This window comes from Ovis aries, chromosome X, assembly GCF_016772045.2.
Source record: "Ovis aries strain OAR_USU_Benz2616 breed Rambouillet chromosome X, ARS-UI_Ramb_v3.0, whole genome shotgun sequence".
In the NCBI taxonomy this organism is placed as follows: domain Eukaryota; kingdom Metazoa; phylum Chordata; class Mammalia; order Artiodactyla; family Bovidae; genus Ovis; species Ovis aries.
Window position 1 is genome coordinate 13,028,039 of NC_056080.1, and position 26,081 is coordinate 13,054,119.

General features: G+C 40.0%; 2 protein-coding genes across 8 annotated transcripts in view; one reads left to right on the forward strand and one right to left on the reverse strand.

Moving 5' to 3' along the window:
- FANCB (FA complementation group B) overlaps positions 1-12,321 on the reverse strand; it is a 31,839-nt gene extending 19,518 nt beyond the window's left edge. The window contains exons 1-3 of one of the 6 annotated variants that reach the window (XM_060408242.1): positions 12,279-12,321; positions 1,250-1,383; positions 94-1,158 (exon numbers count right to left, since the gene is read on the reverse strand). In XM_060408242.1, the coding sequence (XP_060264225.1) occupies positions 94-1,026 (933 nt within the window). In that variant the 5' untranslated portion in view covers positions 1,027-1,158; positions 1,250-1,383; positions 12,279-12,321. Of the gene's footprint in view, positions 1-93; positions 1,159-1,249; positions 1,384-4,916; positions 5,085-12,209 lie in introns of all 6 variants that reach the window. The other 5 variants (XM_060408241.1, XM_060408244.1, XM_060408245.1 and 2 more) reach the window with 5 other exon arrangements.
- Positions 12,322-12,719: 398 nt separating this feature from the next.
- Positions 12,720-26,081, forward strand: part of MOSPD2 (motile sperm domain containing 2) — an 89,713-nt gene continuing 76,351 nt past the window's right edge. For both annotated transcript variants that reach the window (XM_012106241.5, XM_004021920.6), the window contains exons 1-2: positions 12,720-12,794; positions 12,954-13,023. In XM_012106241.5, coding sequence (XP_011961631.1) covers positions 12,768-12,794; positions 12,954-13,023 — 97 coding nt within the window. In that variant the 5' untranslated portion in view covers positions 12,720-12,767. The remainder of the gene's footprint in view (positions 12,795-12,953; positions 13,024-26,081) is intronic.

The following is a 26,081-nucleotide window of genomic DNA, read 5'->3' on the forward strand; positions in this document are numbered from 1 at the left end:
TTGGATAATAAGACTCTAGGAGGAATCCTATGAAGCGTAGGGATGCTTAGTAGGTCTAAGATGACGGCAACTGAATGATTATAAGTACCATACCTGAAAGTTCTTTTCCCAAACAGCACACGCATCACTGGACTTAAAGGATATGATGAAAAGGAGGTCTTCTCCACCTGAATCCACAAGTTGAACTGCACAAGGATCTCCAAATGGAAGCTGGCACACACTTGTAGGAGTCCCATTTAGGAATGAAATCAGTTGATTTCTTTGAGTAAGGGCAATCAGAGACATTCTTAACTGGCCATTGACAATCTCAGTTGAACAGACATGTACAAATGTTATCATGCTGGTATAAGCAGGAGGGATAATATATGTATCACTTATTATTTCTGCCCTTTCAAGAGAGTATGCACAAAAGTGGGTATTCCAAGTTGCATAATCTGATTTTGAAGGCTTTGGAGTGCATCCTTCTGCAGATAAATAACATCTCTTTGGTCCTAACAAAACCATACCTAGATTTTCAATCTCCCCTGCCCACACAACAGAGGAAAAGTTCATAGACACAGTGACAACTTTGCCAGTTTGAGAAGAGACATAAAAGAATGTCTGACCATGTCTCCATAAAACTAAAGGGCCATTAAGGACCCTTATACTATCCTTCATCTCATAGCCTAGTCTAAAACTCAAACACTTTTCAAATTTATTGGTACCATGAAGAAACAGTAGAAAATATTTGAAAATGTTCTTTTCTTTAATGCACTGTATCATAACATAAGGCAGATTGATTCCAGTTCTGAAATCTGAAACACAGTTGCAACACATAATTTTTAAATGAGAGTATTCTTCTTTTATGCTAAGGAATCCAGTGGATTTCTGAACAAATCCCCCTGGTCCTCTGCCAAATACCATTCTTCTGACATGTAACACAGGAGTTTTTTTAGGCCCTTCATTTACAAAATTTCCTTCAGACAAACGAAAAATAAGGACTTCTCCATTATAACAGCAGAGCCTTTCTTGTTCATTAGATGACATTGCTTGTTTGCTAGTGAATCTACAGTATCAAGTCCAATTTGTGTTGGTCCAGTTTTGGAAAGTAAGTCAATTCCAGTTGATGCTTTTAAACCTAAAAATGAAATGAGGGAAACTGCCACTGAGTAGGCAGAGCTGAAAAGAAAACACATGTTTTTGTTAGAGAACTATTACACAGGCAACTATAAACATTATTAACATTTTTTAGCTTTTTATGCTATCTTACCAATGTCACACTTATCAAACCCTGTATCTCAATAACATGATCTGCAGCAACATGGATGGACCCAGAGACTGTCACACTAAGTGAAGTCGGACAGAAAAGAAGAAACATCATATGACATCCTTTATATGTGGAATCTAAAAAGAAATTATACAAATGAACTTATTTATGAAATAGAAACAAACTCACAGACTTAAGAAAATGAACTTATGGCTGCAGGGCAGGGAAAGGATGGGGAGAAGGGATAGTTAGGGGATCTGGGATAGATATGTAGACACTGCTGTATTTAAAATGGATAACTAGCAAGAAACGACTGTATAGCACAGGGAACTCTGTTGAGTGTTATGTGGCAGCCTGGATGGGAGGGGGGCTTAGGGGGGAATGGATACATGTATCCCCTTCACAGATCACTGCCTTGTTGTGGCAACGGGGCTTACATAATTCAGTGAAGCAGGGCCACCCAAGACCGACAGGTCAGAGTGGAGAGTTTTGAGAGTTCTGGCAAACATGATCCACTGGAGGAGGGAATAGCAAACCACCCTAGTATAGTTATCATGAGAACACCATGAACTGTATAAAAGGCAAAAAGATATGATACTGAAAGATGAGTCTCCCAGGTTGGAAGGTGTCCAATATGCTACTCGAGAAGAGTGGAGAACGACTACTAACAGCCCCAGAAAGAACTAACTGGATACATGTGTATGCGGGGCTGAGTCCCTCAGTTGTCCAGCTGAAATCACACAGCATTGTTAATCGACTATGTGCTCAGTCACTTCAGTCGTGTCTGACTCTTTGCAACCCTATGAACTGTAGCCCGCCAGGCTCCTCTGTCCATGGGATTCTCCAAGCAGGAATACTGGAGTGGGTTGCCATGCCCTCCTCCAGGGGACCTTCCCGGCCCAGAGATCAAACCCGTGTCTCTTGCATTACAGGGGAATGCTTTACCCGCTGAGCCACTGGGGAAGCCCAGTGTGTCCTGGAATTCATATTCATTCTTGCATACTCCAATATAAAATAAAAAGTTTAAAAAAACCTGTATCCCAAATGTCATTTCTGTAGAGCCCTTAAAAAATACAGTTTGCAAAGAAGGCAAATAAGCACATCACAGAAGATCAGTGAATTTGTTAACAGCATCTATTAAAAGGTACAAGTGCTCCATTATAAAGAACTGCAAACTTTCTGGCTCAGAGAATTTCTTAAGGGTTCTACCTCTGTCTCTCAAACATACAGTCCTAACCTGGTTTCTCCTTCTACGTCTTAGCCCCTCTATAATGACATCTCAGTCAGTCAAGGATTCATATTAGATTGCTCCCATAGCCCAGGCACTTGGGTTTCTGCCTCCCTGAGAAAGGAGCTTCTACAGACTTGATAGCCAAAATGAAAGCCCGGAAAGGTGGGGGATGGGAGCGGGGGGAGTGGTGGAAACCAGGAAATGCTGTAACATGACTTCAAAAAAAAATCTTCATAGGAGTAATAGGAATAAAATTTAAATCTTATTTTGCAAAAGCAATGCAGTTTTACATCCTAAGGAAGTCACTATTCTTATTCAAAGTAGAAAAAAACAGAGGATTAGATATTGTAATGAACACAAGAATTAAAAAATAGCCAGAAATTGTTCATGCTTATTGTATGCCAGGTACAATACATGCATAATTTAATACTCACAAATATTCTTTTAAGGTAAGTATTCTTAATATCCCATCTTTTAATTTATTCATTTTAATTGGATGATAATCTTAATATTGTGATGATTCCTGCCATACATCAACATGAATTGGCCACAGAGATCAGCCCTGGGATTTCTCTGGAAGGAATGATGCTAAAGCTGAAACTCCACATCATCTTTTACTTGGGTATTAGCAAAGTCCAACATTTATTCCTATTATTAAGTTTACCATCATCTACTGATGCTAAAGCTGAAACTCCAGTACTTTGGCCACCTCATGCAAAGAGCTGACTCATTGGAAAAGACTCTGATGCTGGGAGGGATTGGGGGCAGGAGGAGAAAGGGACAACAGAGGATGAGATGGCTGGATGGCATCACTGACTCGATGGACATGAGTCTGAGTGAACTCCAGTAGTTGGTGATAGATAGGGAGGCCTGGTGTGCTGCGATTCATGGGGTCACAAAGAGTCGGACACAACTGAGTGACTGAACTGAACTGAACTGATACATGTGTGCCCCCAATCCTGAACCCCCCTCCCACTTCCCTCCCCACCCTATTCCTCTGGGTTGTCCCAGAGCACTGGCTTTAGGTGCCCTGCCTCTTAAATGAGAAAACTGTATTTTAATGAAGGTCAGAAAATTTCCCAAGGTTACAAAGTTAATCAGCAATGGCACTAGATTTAGAAGAGGGGCCCTCTGGCTCCTGACCCTATACTTCTAACCACTACATTGTCCTGGCACGTATTCCCTTGCTCTGAAGACTGGGTATAAGAAAGGCAACTTGAGATAATTAGTAAGGCAGAATAAAGAACAAAGGAACACCCCCTCCATTGAACTCATGTGAGAAAACACATAAGAAAAAGATGGTGAAGTCTCTTCACTCACTGGCTATGTATGCTGAGTCACTCTAGTCAGTTCAGTTGAGTCGCTCAGTCGTGTCCAACTCTTTGCGACCCCATGGACCGCAGCACACCAGGTCTCCCTGTCCATCACCAACTCCCGGAGTTCACCCGAACTCAGGTCCATTGAGTCAGTGATGCTATCCAACCACCTCATCCTCTGTTGTCCCCTTCTCCTCCTGCCCTCAATCTTTCCCAGCATCAGGGTCTTTTCAAATGAGTCAGCTCTTCACATCAGGTGGCCAAAGTATTAGAGTTTCAGCTTCAGCATCAGTCCTTCCAATGAATATTCAGGACTGATTTCCTTTACGATGGACTGGTTGGATCTCCTTGCAGTCCAAGGGACTCTCAAGAGTCTTCTCCAACACCACAGTTCAAAAGCATCAATTCTTCAGCACTCAGCTTTCTTTATAGCCCAACTCTCACATCCATACATGACTACTGGAAAAACCATATCTTTGACTAGCGGACTTTTGTTGGCAAAGTAATGTCTCTGCTATTTAATATGCTGTCTAGGTTGGTCATAGCTTTTCTTCCAAGGAGCAAGCGTCTTTTACTTTCATGGCTGCAGTCATCATCTGCAGTGATTTTGGAGCCCCCCAAAATAAAGTCTGCCACTGTTTCCACTGTTTGGCCATCTATTTGCCATGAAGTGATGGGACCAGATGAAGCAGCAGCTGTGCAGTGCTTGAGAAACTGTAAGGAGATACCCCAGGCCCAAGAACAAAGGAGAAGCCCCAGCAAGATGGTAGGGGGGGCAAAATCATGTTTAGACTCAAACCCCATACCCACCAGAAACGCTCAGAGGGCTCAAACAAACTTTGTGTGCACCAGGACCCAGAGACCCCACAGAGACAGCCAGAACTGTGTTTGAGTGAATCCTGCAGAGGTATGGGTCAGAAGTGGACTACTGCATGGGCAGGGGCTCTGGGTGCAGGAGGCCTGGGTATGGCATAAGCCCTCTTGGAGGAGGTCGCCATTAACCCCACCATAGAGCTGCCAGAACTTACACAGGACTGGGAAATAGACTCTTGGAGAGCACACACAGAACCTTGTGTGCACCAGGACCCAGGACAAAGCAGCAGTGACCCCACAAGAGACTGACCCAGACTTGCCCGTGAGTGTCCAGGAGTCTCCAGCAGAGGCGTGGGTCAGCGGTGGCCTTCTGCAGGGTCGGGGGCACGGAGTGCAGCAGTGCATGCATGGGACCTTTGGAAGGAGGTGGCCATTATCTTCCATTACCTCCACCATAGCTTGGCCCCAGGAGTCACTCCTGTAATAGTTACCAAATGCTTAGCATATGCTAAGAACCATCAGAGCACCCTCTGAATGGTGGGCCTGCCTTTCCTTAGATGTGCGATTTAGAGCAAGTTATTTAGTCCCTTTAAGCCAGCTCACATCCACATCTATGTAAGAGTGTGCAGTAACAGCGCCAAACCTACAAGGTACCAGAATTAATGAATAGAACTCACTTGAAATAGAACCTGGCCCATAGAAAGTGCTAGAAAAGGTTAACTACCATCATTCTTACCATCATGGCTAGCTCTGGCTCATACAGTACCTAATCTTAGAAACATCAGAGCAACTGTATAGTTAATGGTTTGTGAATGCTGAAAGGTCTCTTGTCACTTTAAATAACTCTAACTCATACTCTCTCTTTTCTCTTATTTGTGGATTATTTACACCAGGAAAATCAAGTACTTTAGAAATAAACGAAAACGAGGTCATGTACAAGTAAGTAATATAGTTTTCCTCTTTTGAATGAGAAGCAAACTCCAAAGGCTTAAGTTTTGTTCTTTGATTATAAAAATCTACCAACAATCCAATTAGAAAAAAGTATCACTGAACCATAATCATTTCATTTAACTTAATGTAGCCTGCATTTTATTAAAATGACTTGATTTACAGGCAACTCTACTTAAAAGCATATCAGATCATTTAAATTGGAGATGCTGCACCTTATTGTCGAACTTCCGAATACATCACTTGTGGTTTTAATAGACCCTCACAAATTTCTTTGAAACTCCTGTTATTAAGAAGTGGCACTTAAATCTCCTCTCCTTGAGTGAGGCCTGGTCATCATGACTCATTTCCAGGCACAGAATATAGAAGCAAACTGGGTCACAGAGCATGGTGGCTTCCTCAGTGACCTCTTCCTTGGATCATTTGCACTGGGGAAAATCACCTGCCATATCATTAAGACACTTGGGCAGCCCTGTGGAGAGGCACACGGAGCAAAGAACTGTGGCTTCCTGCCAACAGCTAGCAAGGGACTGGGGCCTTTTGCCAAGAGCCATGTGAGTGAGCCTTCCTAGGATCACATCTCCCAACTCCAGTCAAGCCTTCCTGAGCCAGAACCACCCCTAAGCCGTTCCCAAAAACCTGGTCCTCAGAAATTTTAAGATAATGAATGTTTGTTGTTTTACACTAAATTTGGGAGTAATCTGTTACACAACATTTCTTTTCAAATCTAATTTATTATATTGTTTTTGAGAATTTCTAGAAGAATTACTGAAGCAACTGGAGATACTGGATAATACAAACTAGCAAAAGCCAAATGACTTCCTGGCTTGTTAGGCAACTCAAGCAAAGATCTGGGAAAACAGGTATCCCAGAGCAGCTTAAGCTTTATCAGTAAAGCAGATAGGTAGTGAAATCAAAGGTGTAGCTTTTACTTGTGAAACTATGTTTTACTTGAAATTGGTTACATTACATGAAAATGTATGACTAATAACTTCTTTATTTCAAATTTCCCACAGACATCTCAGACCTCTTAGGAGACTTCTAACAGAGTTTGCTTTTTTGGCACTAAATGATTTTTTTTTAACATTATATATTCGGAGGTAAAGATCTAAGAACTCATCATCTTTTACTACCTACTCACTTCAAAAGGTCTTGACTTTCTAATACTGAAAATAAACAAAAATAACTTGCACTGAGAAAAGGATTTTGTAATTTTAATATTAAATGTCACAACTAATGGGTCATCAACACAATGCTCTGGTTTACCCACAAGTGTGGCAGGAGTAAGGAGGATCTCAGTGCTAAAAGGTCAGTAGAATCATCCCCTTCAATAAACTTTAGAGTATGTATTGTTGCCCCTTCATAAAGTGAAGAGTTAGGAAAATCGGGCACCTGACATTGTATTCTTTTAATGCTATAACTAAGTTTCTTAACTTAGAAACTTCTTTCTTACAATTTTCTGTCCCAGTTGTGTCTGTGAGGCTTTCATCCCTCATTTAGGCTGCAGTAAACACCCTTTATCCGGAGAAGGCAATGGCACCCCACTCCAGTACTCTTGCCTGGAAAATCCCATGGATGGAGGAGCCTGGTAGGCTGCACTCCAGGGGATCGCGAAGAGTCAGACACGACTGAGCGACTTCACTTTCCCTTTTCACTTGCATGCATTGGAGAAGGAAATGGCAACCCACTCCAGTGTTCTTGCCTGGAGAATCCCAGGGACTGGGGAGCCTGGTGGGCTGCCATCTATGGCGTTGCACAGAGTCGAACACGACTGAAGCGACTTAGCAGCAGCAGCAGCAGCAGCAAACGCCCTTTATCAGCCTTCCTTACTCTAGTCTCTCTCTCCTCCAATATGTCCATTCATTTATGCTACCTCAGTTATTGTTCTAAAACACAAACTTATCTGGTAACTGGCCCCTAATTCAAAAGTTTTGCATGCACCTACTGCTGTACTCCCCCACCCACCCCAACCAGCCCCCAAATCTATGATTTGTATCCCTGAACTATGGCCTGGAAAGATAGATGCTGAGTGATAATAGAGATAAAAAGTTGCAAACCACTGCTACAAGCTTTGAGCATGAGCTCTAGGCAAACAGAAAACTTATTCTCATGGACTTAGATTCAAACAGATTTAAAAACACAGCTGTTATATGAAAGGCTATTTTTTATTTTTAAGTACTACTGCAAAAACATGCACTTTTTCAAGATAAGTTATTTTACATGGATCATCTTCAGAGCTAAAAATCAGAAGCTAAACTACTAATTTATAAGGATAACTTTTTTCCTTCAAACTTTCTAAAATAATCTCAATGCTTACTGAATTCACATATCTGTTTTATTTTATACTAATGCAATATCTACATTAAAGGTAAAAGTTCTGAGCATATGTTCACAAGAAAAAACTTTAAAGCTATGGAATAAGTGGTAATATTCAGTTTTAAGATAGAAATAATCTGGAAACAAGTGAAACTAAGGTTCAATGTAGAGGCTCTTAAACCAATATAAATAAGTCTTGATTAATCAAATCAGGATACCAGGCTTAGTATTCTAGCGTATTAGTCATTTGACTTTTTACTTAGTACTCTTCCAACAGTGGTTGCAGAAAAAAACAGGTAACTCAAACCGGTTAAGTTTTACCTCCAGTCACAGCTCTGGAGGAGGCTAGGGGAAAGAAAGCAGCAGGAAGGAAGATTTGGATGCAGATTATTTATAAAATACTAGGCAATTAATTTGAGCTTTTTCTGTCCTGTATCACCACACATCAAAGTTGATTGTATATTTTACACATAAAATGAAAACAGATGTGTGAGTATATTAGAAAAATGATACATGCTAACCTAAATATAGGCAACAAATTATCACCTTTATCCATCCTTCTCTTCCAGTCTCCCAACAAATAAACAATGTTTCTATTAAATGCTAAAAAATACATTTGGCATTATAAATTTCAGAACCAGGTCTGGTACAGGAAGATCCTAAAAGAGCACTATATTATATACATATGAAAGCTATAAACTTCTCTAAGAAACCAATCGACAGACTGTGACCAATGCAAAGTGTCTTTGGAATTCTACCTTTGGGAAAAAGGTAGAATTATAACACTCAAATGTAAACTTCACCTCATAATATTAAACATAATCTTATGAGCATAAATCACAGAGATAATAATTTTTCCAACATACAGGACATTGTTTACCTAGTAAATTAACTTGGCTACAGAATAGGCTCACTGTTAAAACTTCTTCTACCTATTATATAACTAGAAGTCATTTGTTGAGGCCTGCCCAAGTCAAATCTCCTTTCTCTTTCCCAGCAACACTTAGTGTATCTGAAATTTGAATGAATGTGATCCACTGAGAGAATCAGGAAAGATTAAAGGTTCTTGATGCCATACTAAGGACTTCTAACTTTCTCTAAGGAATGTTAAACCACTGAAAGATTTCAAAAATAGAAACCACAGGATTGTACTTCTGAGTAATAAAGATCCTGGTGACAGTGTTGAAGATGGGGGAGTGAAGCGACACTGGAGGTGAAGTCATAAATTAGGAAATAATTACAAGTACTTAATTAAAGGGAGACTTTGGAAGACAACCTGGCAGTGAACAGAAATGCATACACTTAGAAATTTCATTTCTAGATATTAACCAAGAGAAATAATCCTACATAATAATGAAGACTTTTTTCTGGAATGTTCACTGTGCTATTTTTTTTTTAAAGCAAAAACTTCAATGACCACCAATAGGGGAACGAATATATATGGATGGAATATCATATTATAGCTAAGAGGAATGAATTAAATGTGTATCATTGAGCCTCTTGATGAAGGTGAAAGAGGAGAGCAAAAAAGCTGGCTTAAAACTCAATATTCAAAAAACTAAGATCATGGCATCTGGTCCCATCACTTCACGGCAAATAGATGAGGAAAAAAAATGAAAGCAGTGATGGATTTTATTTTCTCGAGCTCCAAAATCACTGTGGATGGTGACTGCTGCCATGAAATTAAAACACGCTTGCTCCTTGGAAGAAAATCTATGACAAACCTAGACAGCATATTAAGAGGCAGGGACGTTACTTTGCTGACAAAGGTCCATCTTGTCAAAGCTACGGTTTTTTCAGTAGTCGTGCATGGATATGAGAGTTGGACCATAAAGAAGGCTCAGTGCCAAAAAATTGATGCTTTTGAATTGTGGTGTTGGAGCAGACTCTTGAGAGTCCCTTGGACTGCAAGGAGATCAAACCAATCAATCCTAAAGGAAATCAATCCTGAACATTCATTGGAAAGACTGATGCTAAAGCTACAATACTTTGGCCACCTGATGCAAAGAGATGACTCATTGGAAAAGATCCTGATCTGGAAAAGACTGAAGGCAAAAGTTGAAGGGGGAGGCAGAGGATGAGATGGTTAGATAACACCATCTACTCAATAGGCATAAATTTGAGCAAACTCAGGGAGATAGCAAACTCAGGACAGGGAAGCCTGGTGTGCTGCAGTCCAAGGGGTTGCAAAGAGTCAGACACGACTTAGACTGAACAGCAACATTGTGGCTTGATTTCAAAAATCAAATGAAAATAAATTAAGTTGCAGAAATATGTATACTCTAGTATATTATGCATCAAAATCAAAACAGATAAAACAGCATAATATACTTTGCTTACCTACAATGGCTACATTCCCTGGCTGCTTTTTCTGTGCCAGGCATTGTTCTAAGCACTTTGGACTAATGCACTTATTCCTCAGAACATCCTTACACTATAGGTACTATTATCCTCAGATGGGGAAACTGAGACATGGAATTTAAGGATCTTCACAAAGGCCTGCAGATTGGAAGAGACAGAGACAGGATTCAAACATAGGCTGCTGCTGCTAAGTCGCTTGAGTCGTGTCCGACTCTGTGCGACGCCACAGACGGCAGTCCACCAGGCTCTGCCGTCCCTGGGATTCTCTAGGCAAGAACACTGGAGTGGGTTGCCATTTCCTTCTCCAATGCATGCAAGTGAAAAGTGAAAGTGAAGTCGCTCAGTCCTGTCTGACTCAGCGACCCCATGGACTGCAGCCTACTAAGCTCCTCCGTCCATGGGATTTTCCAGGCAAGAGCACTGGAGTGGGTTGCCATTGCCTTCTCCCTCAAACATAGGCAGCCTGGTCCAAAATTAAAAAGCAAAGGTGTAAGGATTCATGACAAATTCTGGTGACTCTCTATTCTGGAGAAGAAAGATATCAGAGTAGGGGAGTGGAGCCAGACAGAGACTTTAGCCATACTTGAGATACTGTTTCAAGGATATACTCAAATATAATATTACAAATAAAATGAACACAATGTTCATTTCCCCCCATCATAAAGTAAATATATAAAATAAGTTTGGGGAAAAAGATGCTCAAGTGTCCATCCTGTTTGACTATGGCTGGTGGGAGTATGGGGACTGTTCTTATAATTTCTTTGCAGTTTTCTCTTGCAACAAGCTAAAATGTCTCCAGACATGGTCAAAAAGTCCCCCGGGGGGCAAAACTGCCCCAGGTGAGAACTATCTTAATTTACACATCACACACAATACCAGGCTGGATGAAGCACAAGCTGGAATCAAGACTGCCGGGAGAAATATCAATAACCTCAGATACACAGATGATACCACCCTTATGGCAAAAAGTGAAGAACTAAAGAGCCTCTTGATGAAAGTGAAAGAGGAGAGTGAAAAAGTTGGTTTAAAACAACATTCAGAAAAGTAAGATCACGGCATCTGGTCCCATCACCTCATGGCAAATAGATGGGGAAACAATGGAAACAGTGAGAGACTTTATTTTCTTGGGCTTCAAAATCACTGCAGATGGTGACTGCAGCCATGAAATTAAAAGACAATTGCTCCTTGGAAGAAAAGCTATGACCAACCTAGACAGCATATTAAAAAGCAAAGACATTACTTTGCCAACAAAGGTCCAGTCAAAGCTATGGTTTTTCCAGTAGTTATGTATGGATGTGAGAGATGGACTATAAAGAAAGCTGAGAGCCAAAGAATTGATACTTTTGAGCTGTGGTGTTGGAGAAGAGTCCCTTGGATTACAAGGAGATCCAACTCGTCAATCCTAAGGAAATCAGTCCTGAATATTCACTGGAAGGACTGATGCTGAAGCTGAAACTCCAATACTTTGGCCTCCTGATGTGAAGAACTGACTCACTGGAAAAGACTGATGCTAGGAAAGATTGAAGGCGGGAGAAGGGGACAACAGAGGATGAGATGTTTGGATGGCATCACTGACTCAATGGACATGAGTTTGAGTAAACTCTGGGAATTGGTGATGGACAGGGAGGCCTGGCATGCTGCAGTCCATGGGGTCGCAAGGATTCGAACACACTGAAGACGCTTTATATCTTTAAACTTTACATAACTCTTTCAAAGATTTCAAAATTAAATCCTTTGTTAAGTATCTCATACTCCAAGTGAGAGAGATGTTGCAGAAGTGAAGAAAGTTGCAAGTGAAGTAATTCCCAAATAGAGAAAGCACTAGGAATAATCTAGTTGTCATTCCAGAGAAAGAGGTGCACAGGCCTGGGGATGCCCACTTCCTAACCGGTCTTCCGCAATAACGGGACTAGGAGCCAAGCCCAGCCCCGCTACCTCTCGGCGAAAGTCGGGTCAGGGAACAAGCCGCCAGCCCTACCTCTACGCGTGAGACCCTTGCTCAGCACAACAGCAACCACCCCGCAGCAGCAACGCCAAAAATACGTACAGTGTCCTGCCGCTCCAAACCTCCCGCCTGCGCGCTGCATCTTGGGAGGTCCAGGCCGGAGGCTGCGTCCAGCGCAGAGGAGGCGGAGCCTGCCCATCCGGCCAGAACTCGGTTGCCATGGGAGCCTGAGGAGGCGGGGCCTCCGGGGAATGTTGTAAAAGTGAATGGCAACCGAAGCTCGCACGGGCGGACCTTTGCCAGGAAAGAGCCCGAGATTCGCGGGCTAGCGGGGGAGGGTCCGCAGTTCAGGGGACGTCGGGGGCGGGGTCTGAACGCGAAACGAATGGAAAGCCAGGTTGAGGGCCTGGTCCCGCCTCCAGACCCGAGCGGACGCACTAGATTGGGCGGTGTGGCGACGCTTCCGCCTTCCTTCCGTTGTCACGCGACCGCCTCCACCTCCCGCCCTTCCCTCTTTACCTCCTGGCCAGCTTTCCCAGTGCTGAGATATTCGGACCGCAGCTGTGGAAAGGAGCAACGCCAACTCTGATCATGTCGACGACCGCTACTATCGCCGAGGTGAGGAGCTGACCGGATCACTGCCGGGCCCCTCTATCCCGGACCCCGAAGCCGCCTCCGAGGCTAGGGGGCCACACGCCCAGGTGCAGGTGGGCTGGGCAGAGGGGAGGTAGGATGGTGCCTGTAACGTCTAAGCGTCCCTTCGTGTCTCTCTTCTAGTATCAAGCCCAGAATAAAGCCAAGCTCATCTCTGAGGTTCGACGGAGGTTTGAAGCTGAGTATGTGACAGGTGGGTACAGTACAGATCACAGTATGTGATCTTGGTGTTGAGGCAGGTGTGCCATGAGCGGCCCCAACTTTGCTGAGATGTTTGCTTGGGTCTCTGTGGAAGCCGACAGGGACCATTTCGATCCTCACGAGGACCGTGCCTTACACGTTTTCTAAGTTTTCTCTCCTTAATATGGCAAGGATAATGCTCCAGTTGGCCAAGTGACGTGCCTCTTGCTTCCTAAAGGGTTAATGTGAGTTAGAAATTCGTGTTTCAAGTATCTCGAGTTTATGGAACTTTCAGGACACTTGTTAGGCCCTCAGCTCAGATGACGCCGTTCTTCTGCTGACCTATCAGTATCAGGAACAACAATCGAGAAAAATGAACCTGGAAATTGCCAAAATATTAGTCACGTGTGCTTAATTGGGTATCTGAATCCCTGGGTTAGTTTGCCTAATTCCACTTTATACCACCCAGCAGGTGCCCGCCAAGTAGGCCCCCCTGTGCTGGAGCAGGTTCTTTTCATCTCACACTGTACCTAGCAAAGTACCCGTGCGTCCCAAATTGATTTATTGGGTGAACCTCTCTGTCCACATGTCACAGATAACTGGAGTTGTCCAATATTTAACTGATGATTTAATACCTGTACAGTAATTTTCAAAATCCTGCAGGATAATTTATTGTAAGTACAGACTAAAGACCAATCCTGACCCTTCCTCTTAATAGTTTGCTTGTCTTTTCTGAGCCCCTGATTCCATATTTGTGAAGTTTGACTAGGAGGATTAAATGAAAATATGTATAGCAAACTGTGTAGCATGGGGTTAGCATATAGTAGGCTCTCAGTAAGTAGTTTTCTCAGTAGTCTTTTTGGTTACATGAAAGAAGTTCAGCTTCTACATCTTGACTTCAGTGCTGAGGGGTCCCTGCAACTTTAGATGGCACTAGCTTGTATGTCAGTTGATGACCTAGAACAAATAAAGAAATCTGTTCTGAATAACCTGGTCAGTAAATCTTCTCATCCCTCCCTGTCAATTTTCTTCACACCCCAAATCTTCTACTAGAGAGTTGCAAAAGCATTTAATTCACTTTTAGCCCAATGAGATAGCTGGTTCCAGTAAAGAGATAATTCTAAAATTGATTTCTGTGGAAACATTCTTAGCTGTATGCTGCTGCTGCTGCTAAGTCGCTTGAGTCGTGTCCAACTCTGTGCGACCCCAGAGATGGCAGCCTACCAGGCTCTTCTGTCCCTGGGATTCTCCAGGCAAGAACACTGGAGTGGGTTGCCATTTCCTTCTCCAATGCATGAGAGTGAAAAGTGAAAGTGAAGTTGCTCAGTCGTGTCCGACTTCGCGATCCCATGGACTGCAGCCCACCGGGCTCCTCCATCCATGGGATTTTCCAAGCAAGAATACTGGAGTGGGGTGCCATTGCCTTCTCCGTCTTAGCTGTATAGTTTATAATATTGTGAAGTAACCCAGAACTTGACCTAATGTGCTAGTACTCACCAATAGTTGTTTACTTAGGCCCAAGGGAGGAAGCAGGATATAGCCAGGAGAATTTAGTAATAGATAAAATCTTAAAGGTCATCTCCGTCCAACCTCCTCGTTTTTACAATGAAGAAAGTGAACTCTGGAGAGAGTAAATGATTTGCTTAAACTCCTTGGTAGCTAAGATGGGACTGGTGCTCAGGTCTTCTGAATTCACTGTAGTAATCTTTTGGCAACACCAACATACCTAATTAGATCATGGCCCTCCCCAGCTTGAAACCCTCTAGTACCATTCTACTGTGTTTAGAAAAAAAAAAAAAATCTCAGTTATTTTTGGTGGCCTGCAACACCATCCTCATGTTACTACTTTTCTTGCTCAGTGCAGATTTCACCACTGCCCACAATAAGAAACGTATTATATATTGCAGTCTAGTACACACTCATACATGTCACTGAAGCAACAGTTCATTAAAGAATACTTATGTTGAAAACCTATGACTCCGTGGTACACTGATGCACAAAATTAACATCATAACCTACAAATATGACCCACAGAATAGTGTGACCAGCTTCTTTTATGCCCTTCAAACTGACTTGAGTCTGTTTCCATCTCGGGACCTTTCCATTTCTCTGCCTGGAAGACCACCAAGCATAGCTAGGTTCTGCTTTTCCATCTTGGTTTAAATGTATCTGAGAGACCTTTGCTGTTTATTAAATGGCCTGCCTGTCTTGTCTCCATTACAGTTCTTATCATAACCTATAACTCTGGTTATTAAATGGCCTCCCTGTCTTGTCTCCTTTATGGTTATCATCACCTGTAACCGCCCTCGTTCATTTGTTGACTTACTATTGTTCATTTCCTTCAGTAAAATGTGGGTCTGGGGCAACCTGTGGGCCGTGAGGGCAGGGTCGGACTCACCTCTGTATACTTAGCACAGTTCTCAATACATAGTCATTGACTGAATATAGCAATGCTTAAATATAAATATACATATACATATGAAGATGAGTCCAAGTCTGTATGAAGGGCTGTCCTGTCTCCTCTCCCCCACAAAAATCTGGCAGGGAGCAGTCCTCACAGAATGTCTCATAAAGACCAGTGTTATTTCAAAGTAAAGCACTGTGTGGCATTAAGTATAAGGAGGGTTTTGTGTGAAAACCAAATATGTGTGAATGAGTTATCTGCACAGCCATGGCAAATACTGATTTAATTAAAGACTTGCATTGGTAAGGAAAAGAAAAATTCTTGAGGCTTTCTCCCCTTAAATTTCAGTTGTTTTGTGAAATAGAGCATTGGGTAAAGGTAGAGTGGGAAACTGGCACAAAGGGTTTTATGATTTCTCTGTGTTCTCCCTTTCAAGTTTACTTTTTAGAAGTTAGCTAGATATTGAGAATAACCACTTTCCTCCTTCCTCTTTGATTCTCCCCTTTCTCTCACCATTAACAATATTTTGTTTCAGAAGTAGCTTTAGGCAGACTTAAGCAAACATGTTTTTCCTAAAGGAAAATATTTTCTGCAGTTTATCAGTTTACACAGTGGCTGAACTCCAACAGCTCTTTTGGGGGTGGGTTCTTGGAAATTCCAAGCATGTTTTTGTTTCCACAGAAATTATTACCAATTATGGATAGATATGTAGCTGCAAAAAGAACAAATTCGAAGGTCGTAATTGTTGTAGCACTGCTAATTGTCCTTTTTATCCCTCATTGTTCCTCTGAGAAATTTCATGCTGAGTCTCAGATGAGAAACTTTTCCCATTATCTCTTCCTCTTTCTTGTGGCCAGGGCAAGAGACAACTATTGTGACAAAAATTTATTCCGTTCCTGTTTAATTCTGGGAAGTAGTGTGCCAATATTAGAGATAGAGCCCCTTCCTGAACTACTACAATCTAGTAAAGGTGTTGAGACAGAAATATTAAAGGCAAATGCTGTCCAGAAGAATAGGAATGCTAAAATCATTTCTGTAGGAGTCCAAGACCAGGAAAAATAATATCTAATTTGGGTGACTGGGTTAGCGCAGTTGGAAAAACCTCAGAAAAAGCGGTATTTCTCAAGAACTTTGGGAGATGCTAGAACTCGGCCAGCCAGATACCGAATGTGATTCAGGTGGATCACATAGTCCAGGTTGAGATGCTTAAGTGAGAAGGTATGGGGCATGTTTGAGAAGCCAGAGGAAGTCCACTTTGATGATCCTTAAGGAGCACACGTGACTAAAAACAGTGGGCGTATAGCGTGGAGATCCATGGCCACTGAAGCAATACATTTGTACGCAACTGAGGCTTGTGGGTTTTATTATTTTAGGCTTGTTCTGATTCTACAAGTATGTGAATATATTTAAATAAATTTGTGTTATACCAAAAACAGTCCAGGGGATCTCCCATAAACTTATCATACAGAGATATAGCCCTTCTAACAGTGAACGAACTTTTTTCTATACATTAAAACACTTAAAAGATCATTCTGTATGTAGTTTTCTGTGTTCTATTTTTTATTGCCATGATTTTATTTCCCCATATTAGGAAGTAACCAACATTTAACATTACTTAATATTCAGTTCTGTAAATAAAAGAGAATTTTCTTTTATCTGAAAAAGCCTCTTTTGGATATTTAGATTCTTTCCCTTTTTGTTTGTTTGTTAATATAATATATTTTTTTTCTATTTTATTTTATTTTATTTTATTTTTAAATCTTAAAATCTTTAATTCTTACATGCATTCCCAAACATGAACCCCCCTCCCACCTCCCTCCCCATAACATCTTTCTGGGTCATCCCCATGCACCAGCCCCAAGCATGCTGCATCCTGCGTCAGACATAGACTGGCGATTCAATTCACATGATAGTATACATGTTAGAATGGCATTCTCCCAAATCATCCCACCCTCTCCCTCTCCCTCTGAGTCCAAAAGTCCGTTATGGAGCCGATTATACAGAGTGAAGTAAGCCAGAAAGAAAAACACCAATACAGTATACTAACACATATATATGGAATTTAGGAAGATGGCAATGACGACCCTGTATGCAAGACAGGGAAAGAGACACAGATGTGTATAACGGACTTTTGTTTGTTAATATAATATTTTGTGCAGTAGTTCAGATTGTTTCCTGAATAGTCATGTCTAGAAGTAGAATTATTGGTTTGAAGGGTGAATAGTTTAGGATACTTGACATGTGTGCTTAATTCTCCTCCGTATAAATTGCACCAAGCTTAATTCCCACCAGTACACAGGAAAGTGTTAGGATCACTACAGCCTTACCCAGATTAGGATTGTCTCTTAATGCTTTTTTCTTGGTTTTAATTTGCATTTGATTACTAGTGATAATAAACTTCATCTATTTATATCCATTTGTAGTTTAAAATTCTTTTTTTCATTAGTGTGCGGCTTTTAAAATTGGTTTGGCCTTTTCTTGTTTGTCACTCTGACTTTTTTTCATTTTTTTTTTTAAATTTTAAAATCTTTAATTCTTACATGCGTTCCCAAACATGAACCCCCCCCCCACCTCCCTCCCCATAACATCTCTCTGGGTCATCCCCATGCACCAGCCCCAAGCATGCTGTATCCTGCGTCAGACATAGACTGGCGATTCGATTCTTACATGATAGTATACATGTTAGAATGCCATTCTCCCAAATCATCCCACCCTCTCCCTCTCCCTCTGAGTCCAGAAGTCCGTTATACACATCTGTGTCTTTTTTGCTGTCTTGCATACAGGGTTGTCATTGCCGTCTTTCAAAATTACCCATTCCTTTGTGGTTTCTTCCATTGCTGTTACGTTAAATAATTGTCTCCTATTCAGTAACTTTTCTAGTGCTTTTGTTTTGTGTTGGTCTCTTATTTCTTAATTTTGAAATATATTTTACATACAAAATGTGTAAAACAAGAAATAAACACCCATATACTTGCTACTCAGAACTTTCTGTGTATCCCCACCCCTGCCATTCACATGGTAGTTGCCTATCCTGCATTTGCTGTTACTCAATCTCTTGCTTTTCATTAGCTTTGCCACCTGTGATGTATTCCTCACCACTGCTTGATTAAGTTTGCCTCTTTTTTGAACTGGAAATCAAAGCTGCATATATTTCTCCATGATTTGCATCTGTTGCTCAAGAGTCATTCTTACTGTAGTTGATTCCTTTTTACAGTCGTGGTGTATCAACAGTTCACAGAATGAAAATACCAATTGATGAATTTGGGGTTCTTTCTACATTTTACTACTATGTACAATGCTGCTATAAACATTCTTAAACATATCTGATGCCTAGACTTTGTCTAGAGCGGTGGTTCTCAAAATTGGTCTAGGAACTATAGTTTCTTGAGATGATTTCAAAGAGCTTCAGAGCCCAAACTATTTCCGTAATAACACTAAGACATCATTTTCCTTTTTCACTGGCGTTCTCTCACAAGCACACAGTGGGGTTTCCCAGAGGTTACATGGCATGTGATAATATTACTCTGACAGATGATAGAATAAAGTACTTGTGTGTGGTTATATTTAAATTTTTTCTCAGTTATGATACCTAATGTAGTAACTACCAGTAAATATAACCCATAGAAACAAAAATGCTTGGGGCTGGTGCACTGAGATGACCCAGAGGGGTAGTATGGGGGGTTCAGAATGGGGAACACGTGTATACCTGTGGCGGATTCATGTTGATGTATGGCAAAACCAATACAATATTGTAAAGTAATTAACCTCCAATTAAATTAATTTTAAAAAGTCTTTAGAGGCCTCAGTTATTTTTAAAATCATTATTTTACATTGAATTATAGTTGATTTACAGTATTGTAATAGTTTCAGATGTACAGCAAGGGGACTCAGCCATACATATATATACATGTATCCATTTTCCCCCAAACTCCCCTTTCATCCAAGCTGCTGCATAACACTGAGCAGAGTTCCCTGTGCTATACAGTAGGATCTTATTGGTTGTCCATTTTAAATATAGCAATTTTTACTTGTCATTCCCAAACTCCTAACCATCCCTTAACCTCATCTTTCCCCCTGGCAACCATAAGTTCATTCTCCAAGTGTGTGAGTCTGTTTGTGTTTTGTCAATAAGTTCATTTGTATCATTTCTTTTTAAATTCCACATATAAGGGATGTCATGGGGTATTTCTTCTTGTCTGAGGTAACTCAGTGTGACTATCTCTGGGTCTATTTGTGTTGCTACAAATGGCATTATTTCACTCTGTTTTATGGCTGGGTAATATTCCGTTGTGTATACGTATTGAATCTTCTTTACATATTCCTTGGTCAGTGGACGTTTCGGTTCCTTCCACGTCTTGGCTATTGTAAACAATGCTGCACTGAACAGTGTGGTGCATGTAGCCTTTGAGATCATGTTTTTCTCTGAATATGCCCAGAATGGGATTGCAGGGTGATATGGTAGCTCCATTTTTAGTTTTTTAAGGAACTTCCATATGTTCTCCATAACACTTGTAGAAACTTAACATTCCTACCAACAATGTAGGAAGGTTCCCTTCTCTCCATATCCTCTCTCAAATTTGTTGTTTGGATTTTTTGATGATAGCCATCTTGAGTGGTGTGATATCTCCTTGTAGTTTTTATTCCCATTTCTCTAAAACTTAGTGATGTTGAACATCTTTTCATGTGCCCCTTGGCCATCTGTATATGTTCTTTGGAGAAATGTCTCTTTAGGTCTTCTGCCCATTTTTTGATTGGATTGTTTTGAGTATATTAAGCGTCATGAGCTGTTTGTAAATTTTGGAGACTGATCCCTTGTCAGTCACATCATTTGCAAATATTTTCTCCTAATCTCTGGGTTAGAAGAATTGATGCTTTTGAACTGTGGTATTGGAGAAGACTCTTGAGAGTCCCTTGGACTGCAGGGAGATCCAACCTGTTCATCCTAAAGGAGATCAGTCCTGGGTGTTCATTGGAAGGACTGATGCTGAAGCCCCAACACTTTGGCTACCCAATTCGAAGAACAGACTCATTGGAAAAGACCCTGATGCTGGAAAAGATTGAAGATGGGAGGAGAAGGGGACGACAGGATGAGATGGCTGGATGGCATCACTGACTCGATGGACGTGAATCTGAGTGAACTCCAGGAGTTGGTGATGGACAGGGAGGCCTGGCATGCTGCAGTCCATGGGGTTGCAAAGAGTCGGACATGACTTAGTGACCGAAATGACTGAACTGGGTTATCTTTTTGTTTTATTAATTGTTTCCTTCACTGTGCAAAAGCTTTTAAGTAGGTCCCATTTGTTTATTTTTATTTTCATTATTCTGGGAGACAGATTGAAAAAAAGTATTGCTGGGATTTATGACAGAGTGTGTTCTGCCTTTGTTTTCCTCTAGGAGTTTTATAGTGTCTGCTCTCACATTTAGGTCTTTAATACATTTTGAGCTTATTTTTGTGTATTGTGTTTAAGAATGATCTGATTTCATTTTTTTACATGTGGCTATCTGATTTTCCCAGCACCATTTGTTGAAGAGATTGTCTTTCCAACATTGTGAAGTCTTGCCTCCTTTGTCATAGGTTAATTGGCCATAGGTGCATGGGTTTATTTCTAGGCTTCGTGTCCCGTTCCATTGATCTGTATTTCTGTTTTTGTGTCAGTACCATAGTGTTTTGATGACTATAACTTTGTAGTATAGTCTGAAGTCAGGGAGCCTGATTCCTCCAACTCCATTTTTATTTCTCAAGATTGCTTTGGCTGTTTGGTGTCTTCTGTGTCTCCATACAAATTTTGGTTCTAGTTCTGTGAAAAATGCCATTGGTAACTTGATGGGGATTGCAATCTGTAGATTGCCTTTGGTAGTATAGTCAGTTGCATGATACTGATTCTTCCAGTCCATGAACATGATATGATATTTCTTTCCATCCAAGTCAGAGTACAGATCTCCTTTCTCCTTAAGTAGGTTTATTCCTAAGTATTTTATTCTTTTTGATGATGGTAGATGGGATTGTGTCTTGAATTTCTTTTTCATCTTTTGTTGTTAGTGTATAGAAATGCAACAGATTTCTGTGTATTTGTAGCCTGCAACTTTACCAAATTCATTGAGTTCTAGTAGTTTTCTGGTAGCATCTTTAGGATCATCTATGTGTAGTATCATGTCATGTGTGAACAGTGACAGTTTAACTTCTTTTCTAGCTTAGATTCCCTTCATTTCTTTTTCTTCTCTGATTGCTGTATGTAGCTAGGACTTTCAAAATTATTTTGAATAAAACTGAGAGTGGACATCCTTGTCTTGTTCCTAATCCTAGAGGGAAAGCTTTCAGTTTTTCACCATTGAGTATGATGTTAGCTGTAGGTGTGTCATATATGGCCTTTATTATGTTGAGGTTAGATTCCCTTTATGCCCACTTTTGGAGAGTTTTTAATCTTAAATGGCTGCTGAATATTGTCAGAAACTTTTTTGGAGTCTATTGAGATGGTTATATGATTTTTATTCTTCAATTTGTTGATGTAGTGTATCACACTGATTTGCAGATGCTGAAAAATCCTTACATCCCTGGGATAAATCACACTTGATCCTGTTGTAAGATTCTTTTAATCTATTGTTGAATTCGGATTGCTAATATTTTATTGAGGATGTTTGCATCTGTGTTCATCAATGACATTGGCCTGTAATTTTCTTTTTTGTGGTATCTTTATGTGATTTTGGTATCAGGGTGATTGTGGCCTCATAGAATGAATTTGGGAGCTTTCCATCCACTGCAATTTTTTTTTTTTTAGTTTTTTATTTTTTAAATTTTAAAATCTTTCTTACATGCGTTCCCAAAAAGAGTTTTACAAGGATAGCTGTTAGCTTTTATCTAAATGTTTGATAGAATTTGCCTGTGAAGCCATCAGGTCCTGGACTTTTGTTGGGAGTTTTTTTAAATCACATTTTCAGTGCTGGTGATTGATCTGTGCATATTTTCTGTTTCTTCCTGGTTCAGTCTTGGGAGACTGTACCTTTCTAAGAAATTGTCCATTTCTTCCAGGTTGTCCATTTTATTGGCATATGGTTGCTTCTGGTAGTCTCTTAGGATCCTTTGTATTTTTGTAGAGTCAGTTGTAACTTCTTCATTTCTAATTTTATTGATTTGAGTCCTCTCCATTTTTTCCTTAATGAGCCTAGCTAAAGGTTTAGCAATTGCATTTCTTTTCAAAGAACCAGTCTTTAGTTTTCATTGATCTTTTCTATTGTTTTCTTCATTTTTCACTTATTTCTGCTCTGATCTTTATGATTTCCTTCCACTCACTTTGGATTTTGTTTGTTCTTTCTGTATTTGTTTTAGGTGTAAGTTTAGGCTGTTTGAGATTTTTCTTGTTTCTTGAGGTAAAATTGAATTACTCTGAACTTCCCTCCTACAACTGCTTTTGCTGCGTTCCATAGGTTTTTGATCATTGTGCTTTCATTTTCATTTATATCTAGCTGTTTTTTTGGTTTCCTCTTTGATTTCTTCAGTGATCCATTGGTGGTTTAGTACCATATTGTTTAGCATCCACCTGTTTGTATTTTTTTTAATAGTTTTTCTTCTGTTTATTTCTAACCTTGTAGCATTGTGATTGGAAGAGATGCTTGATATGATTTCAGTTTTCTTAAATTTACCAAGACTCGTGGCCCAGCATGTGGTCAGTCCTGGAGAATATTACATATGCATTTGGAAAGAATGTGTATTCTGCTGTGTTTTGTGTGTGTGTGTGTGTGTGTGTTTTGTATTGGGGTATAGCTGATTAACAAACAATGTGATAGTTTCAGGTGAACAGCAAAGGGTCTCGGGTATTCATATACATGTATCCATTCTCCCCACACTCCCCTTCTGCTGCTTTAAAAAAAAAATATTGCTTACTTTTGACTGTGCTGGGCCTTTGCCACTGCATGCAGGCTTTCTCTAGCTATGGTGAGTGGGAGCTGCTCTTGTTGCCACGCATGGGGCTCTTACTACAGATCACAGGCACTAGGGCGCATGGGCTTCAGTAGTTGCGGTGCGCAGGCTTTGCTGCCCCACTGCATGTGCAGCCTTCCAGAGCAGGACCTGAAGCCATGTCTCCTGCATTGGCAGAAGGATTGTTAACCACTGGACCACCAGGGAAGTCCTGTTCTGTTGCCTTGGATGGAATGTAGAGCCCTCAGTGTAAAAGGGGTCCAGAGACCAAGAAGTTTGAAAACTTCTGTAGCCAACTGTGAACTGGGTGGCTGGTAGAACAGATACTCAGTCCACTTTACTAGATAATCTAGTTTCCAAAGTGATTTCACCTGCTTTTATTTTAACCAGCAGTTTTTGAATGTCCTTTATTTCCCACACCTTAAAAACTGACAGTGTTTTGTTTTTTATTTTTTCCCATCTGATGCCATTGTTAGGATATCTTACTGTGGTTTTAATTTGCATTTCTTTGAGTACAAATGAGATTGAGCATCTCTTCATATTTTTATGGGCCATTTGGTTTCTGCTTATGAAAATCTTCAGATTCTCTTGGCCCTTTGTTCTTACGTTTAAATTTTAGAATCAGTTTATTATGGTTTTGCAGTCCCCCCTGCAAAAACAAAAGAACCTCTTTGAGGGTTTTGAGTGGAATTGTGTTAAATCAGAAGATCAATTTTGGGAAACTTGACATAACAATGGTTAAATCTTCGGAGAACTTGATATATCTGTCAGCCAAACTCTTCCTTATGAAAAGATTTATAATTTTCTCCATAAAGGTTAACCCACTTTTATTCAGTTTATTTCCAGATACTTTGTTTTATTTTTGTGATGCTTTAAACAGTATCTCTTCAGAATGTATTTTCTAGATGATTGTTGCTGGTTTATAGGAAATATGTTTGACTTTTTACATTAATATTGGACTCGAACCTTATTCATTTCAATTAATTTATCTCTAGATAAGTTGACAATTTCTTTGTAGATTATAGTATCACCTTGAAATAATGATAACTAATTGTCATCAACGATTTTTACAACTTTTAGGTACTTTTGCTTTATACTGGCTGGAACCTTTAAGAACACTGTTGAATCAGTGATAAAAGCCTACTTGTCTTATTCCTGATCTTAGATAGCCCAAACAAGATCTCTGTAGATGTTTTTTATCAGAATGAATAGGTTTCCTTCTGTTCCTCCTTTGCTAGTTTTGGTTTTTGTTCATTGTTTTGTTTTGTTCCCATCACAATTAAGGAGTGAATTTTACTAAATGCATTCTCTTCATCTGTTGAATACATTGTATCTGAACTGTTCACTTGGTTTTTCTCTTTTAATCTGTGAATATAGTTTATTGTATTAATTGGTTTTAAAAATATTTATTTTGCTGTGGTCAGTTGATATTTTCAGTAGCTGATATTTTCTTTGAAAATTTTGCATCTGTATTCAAAAATTGGTCTGTAAATCTCCTTTCTTATATTTTTCTTGTGTGACTTTGATGTCAGAATTATTCAGACTTCATAAAATCAGTTAGGAGTGTTTTCCTCTTTTCTCTTCCCTGAAAGAAATGGTCATTGTGTAGTTCTAACTTGGTTCCTCATAAATTACTGCTCTTCCAATTTGTTGTTGTTGTTTTTTATTAGTGTTTGCTTTTATACCTTGTATTTGCCAATATCTTTATCATTTCTTCTTAAGTTTCAGATCTTTTATCTGGTATCATTATTATTTCATCTTGAGTATAATCTTTAGATTTTCCTTTGGTGGGATCTTGGTGGTAAATTTAATTTTGAAAGTGTCTTTATTTTTACTGCCTTTTAAATTACACAGTTAACCTTGAGGAATGCCTTCACCTTACTAGGCTGAGGGAGAGGAAGTGGTTAGAGAAGTAGAAGAACCAGGAAACTTTAGTATCATAGATGATCTCTTAGAGGAGAATTTTAGGGACAGGAAGATAAGTAGTGAATAGAAGGAACCTCTGTGGGTAAAAGTACATAAAACTGGAGTTTTTCTTATCAGCTGCCCTCTCTGGAAAGGAAGGGTGGAATTACACTTTTAAAGTGTACACTCCTGGATATTTTACATAAACTCTCGATTATGAACCATCCAAGGGATCGACCCAGGCTTTGTTCATCTTTGCATCTGCAATTCCTAGCTCTCTTTTGAGCTAACATATGATGAGTGAACATAAATTAATCCTCATAACTACTGAATTATGTTTTATCCCCAAGAGAGGAAGCCTTTAGAAGATAGGTAGGTAGACAGACACTTTGATTTCCTTAAACTGTGCTGTGACATTTTCCAGGTCAACTTTTTAAAGTTGTGATGATCACAGTAAGAGGAAAAGATGTTAAGAGTTTATCAATTTTTGTCCTTATTGCATATCTACAGACCATGTAATATGATTCAGTAACTTTGTATGTAGAATATGTAGTTGTGCTTTGAGAACTTTTGTAAACAGTCCCCACATATTAAGTCATAAAGGAAGTCTCAAATTCCAAAGCAACTAGATCATACAGACCATGGTCTCACCCCAGGAAGCAACTGTATAAGAAGTCATAATCAAAAGGTACTTAAAAGTAAATTGAATGTTAGGAAATTAAAATAACACTTGTAAATAACCATGGATTAGCAACTTCCTAGCAATGCATGTAATTCTTCTGCTAAATAACCCAGAGAGTAAAGAGGATATCACAGTGGAAATTACAAAATACTTAAAGCTGACCAA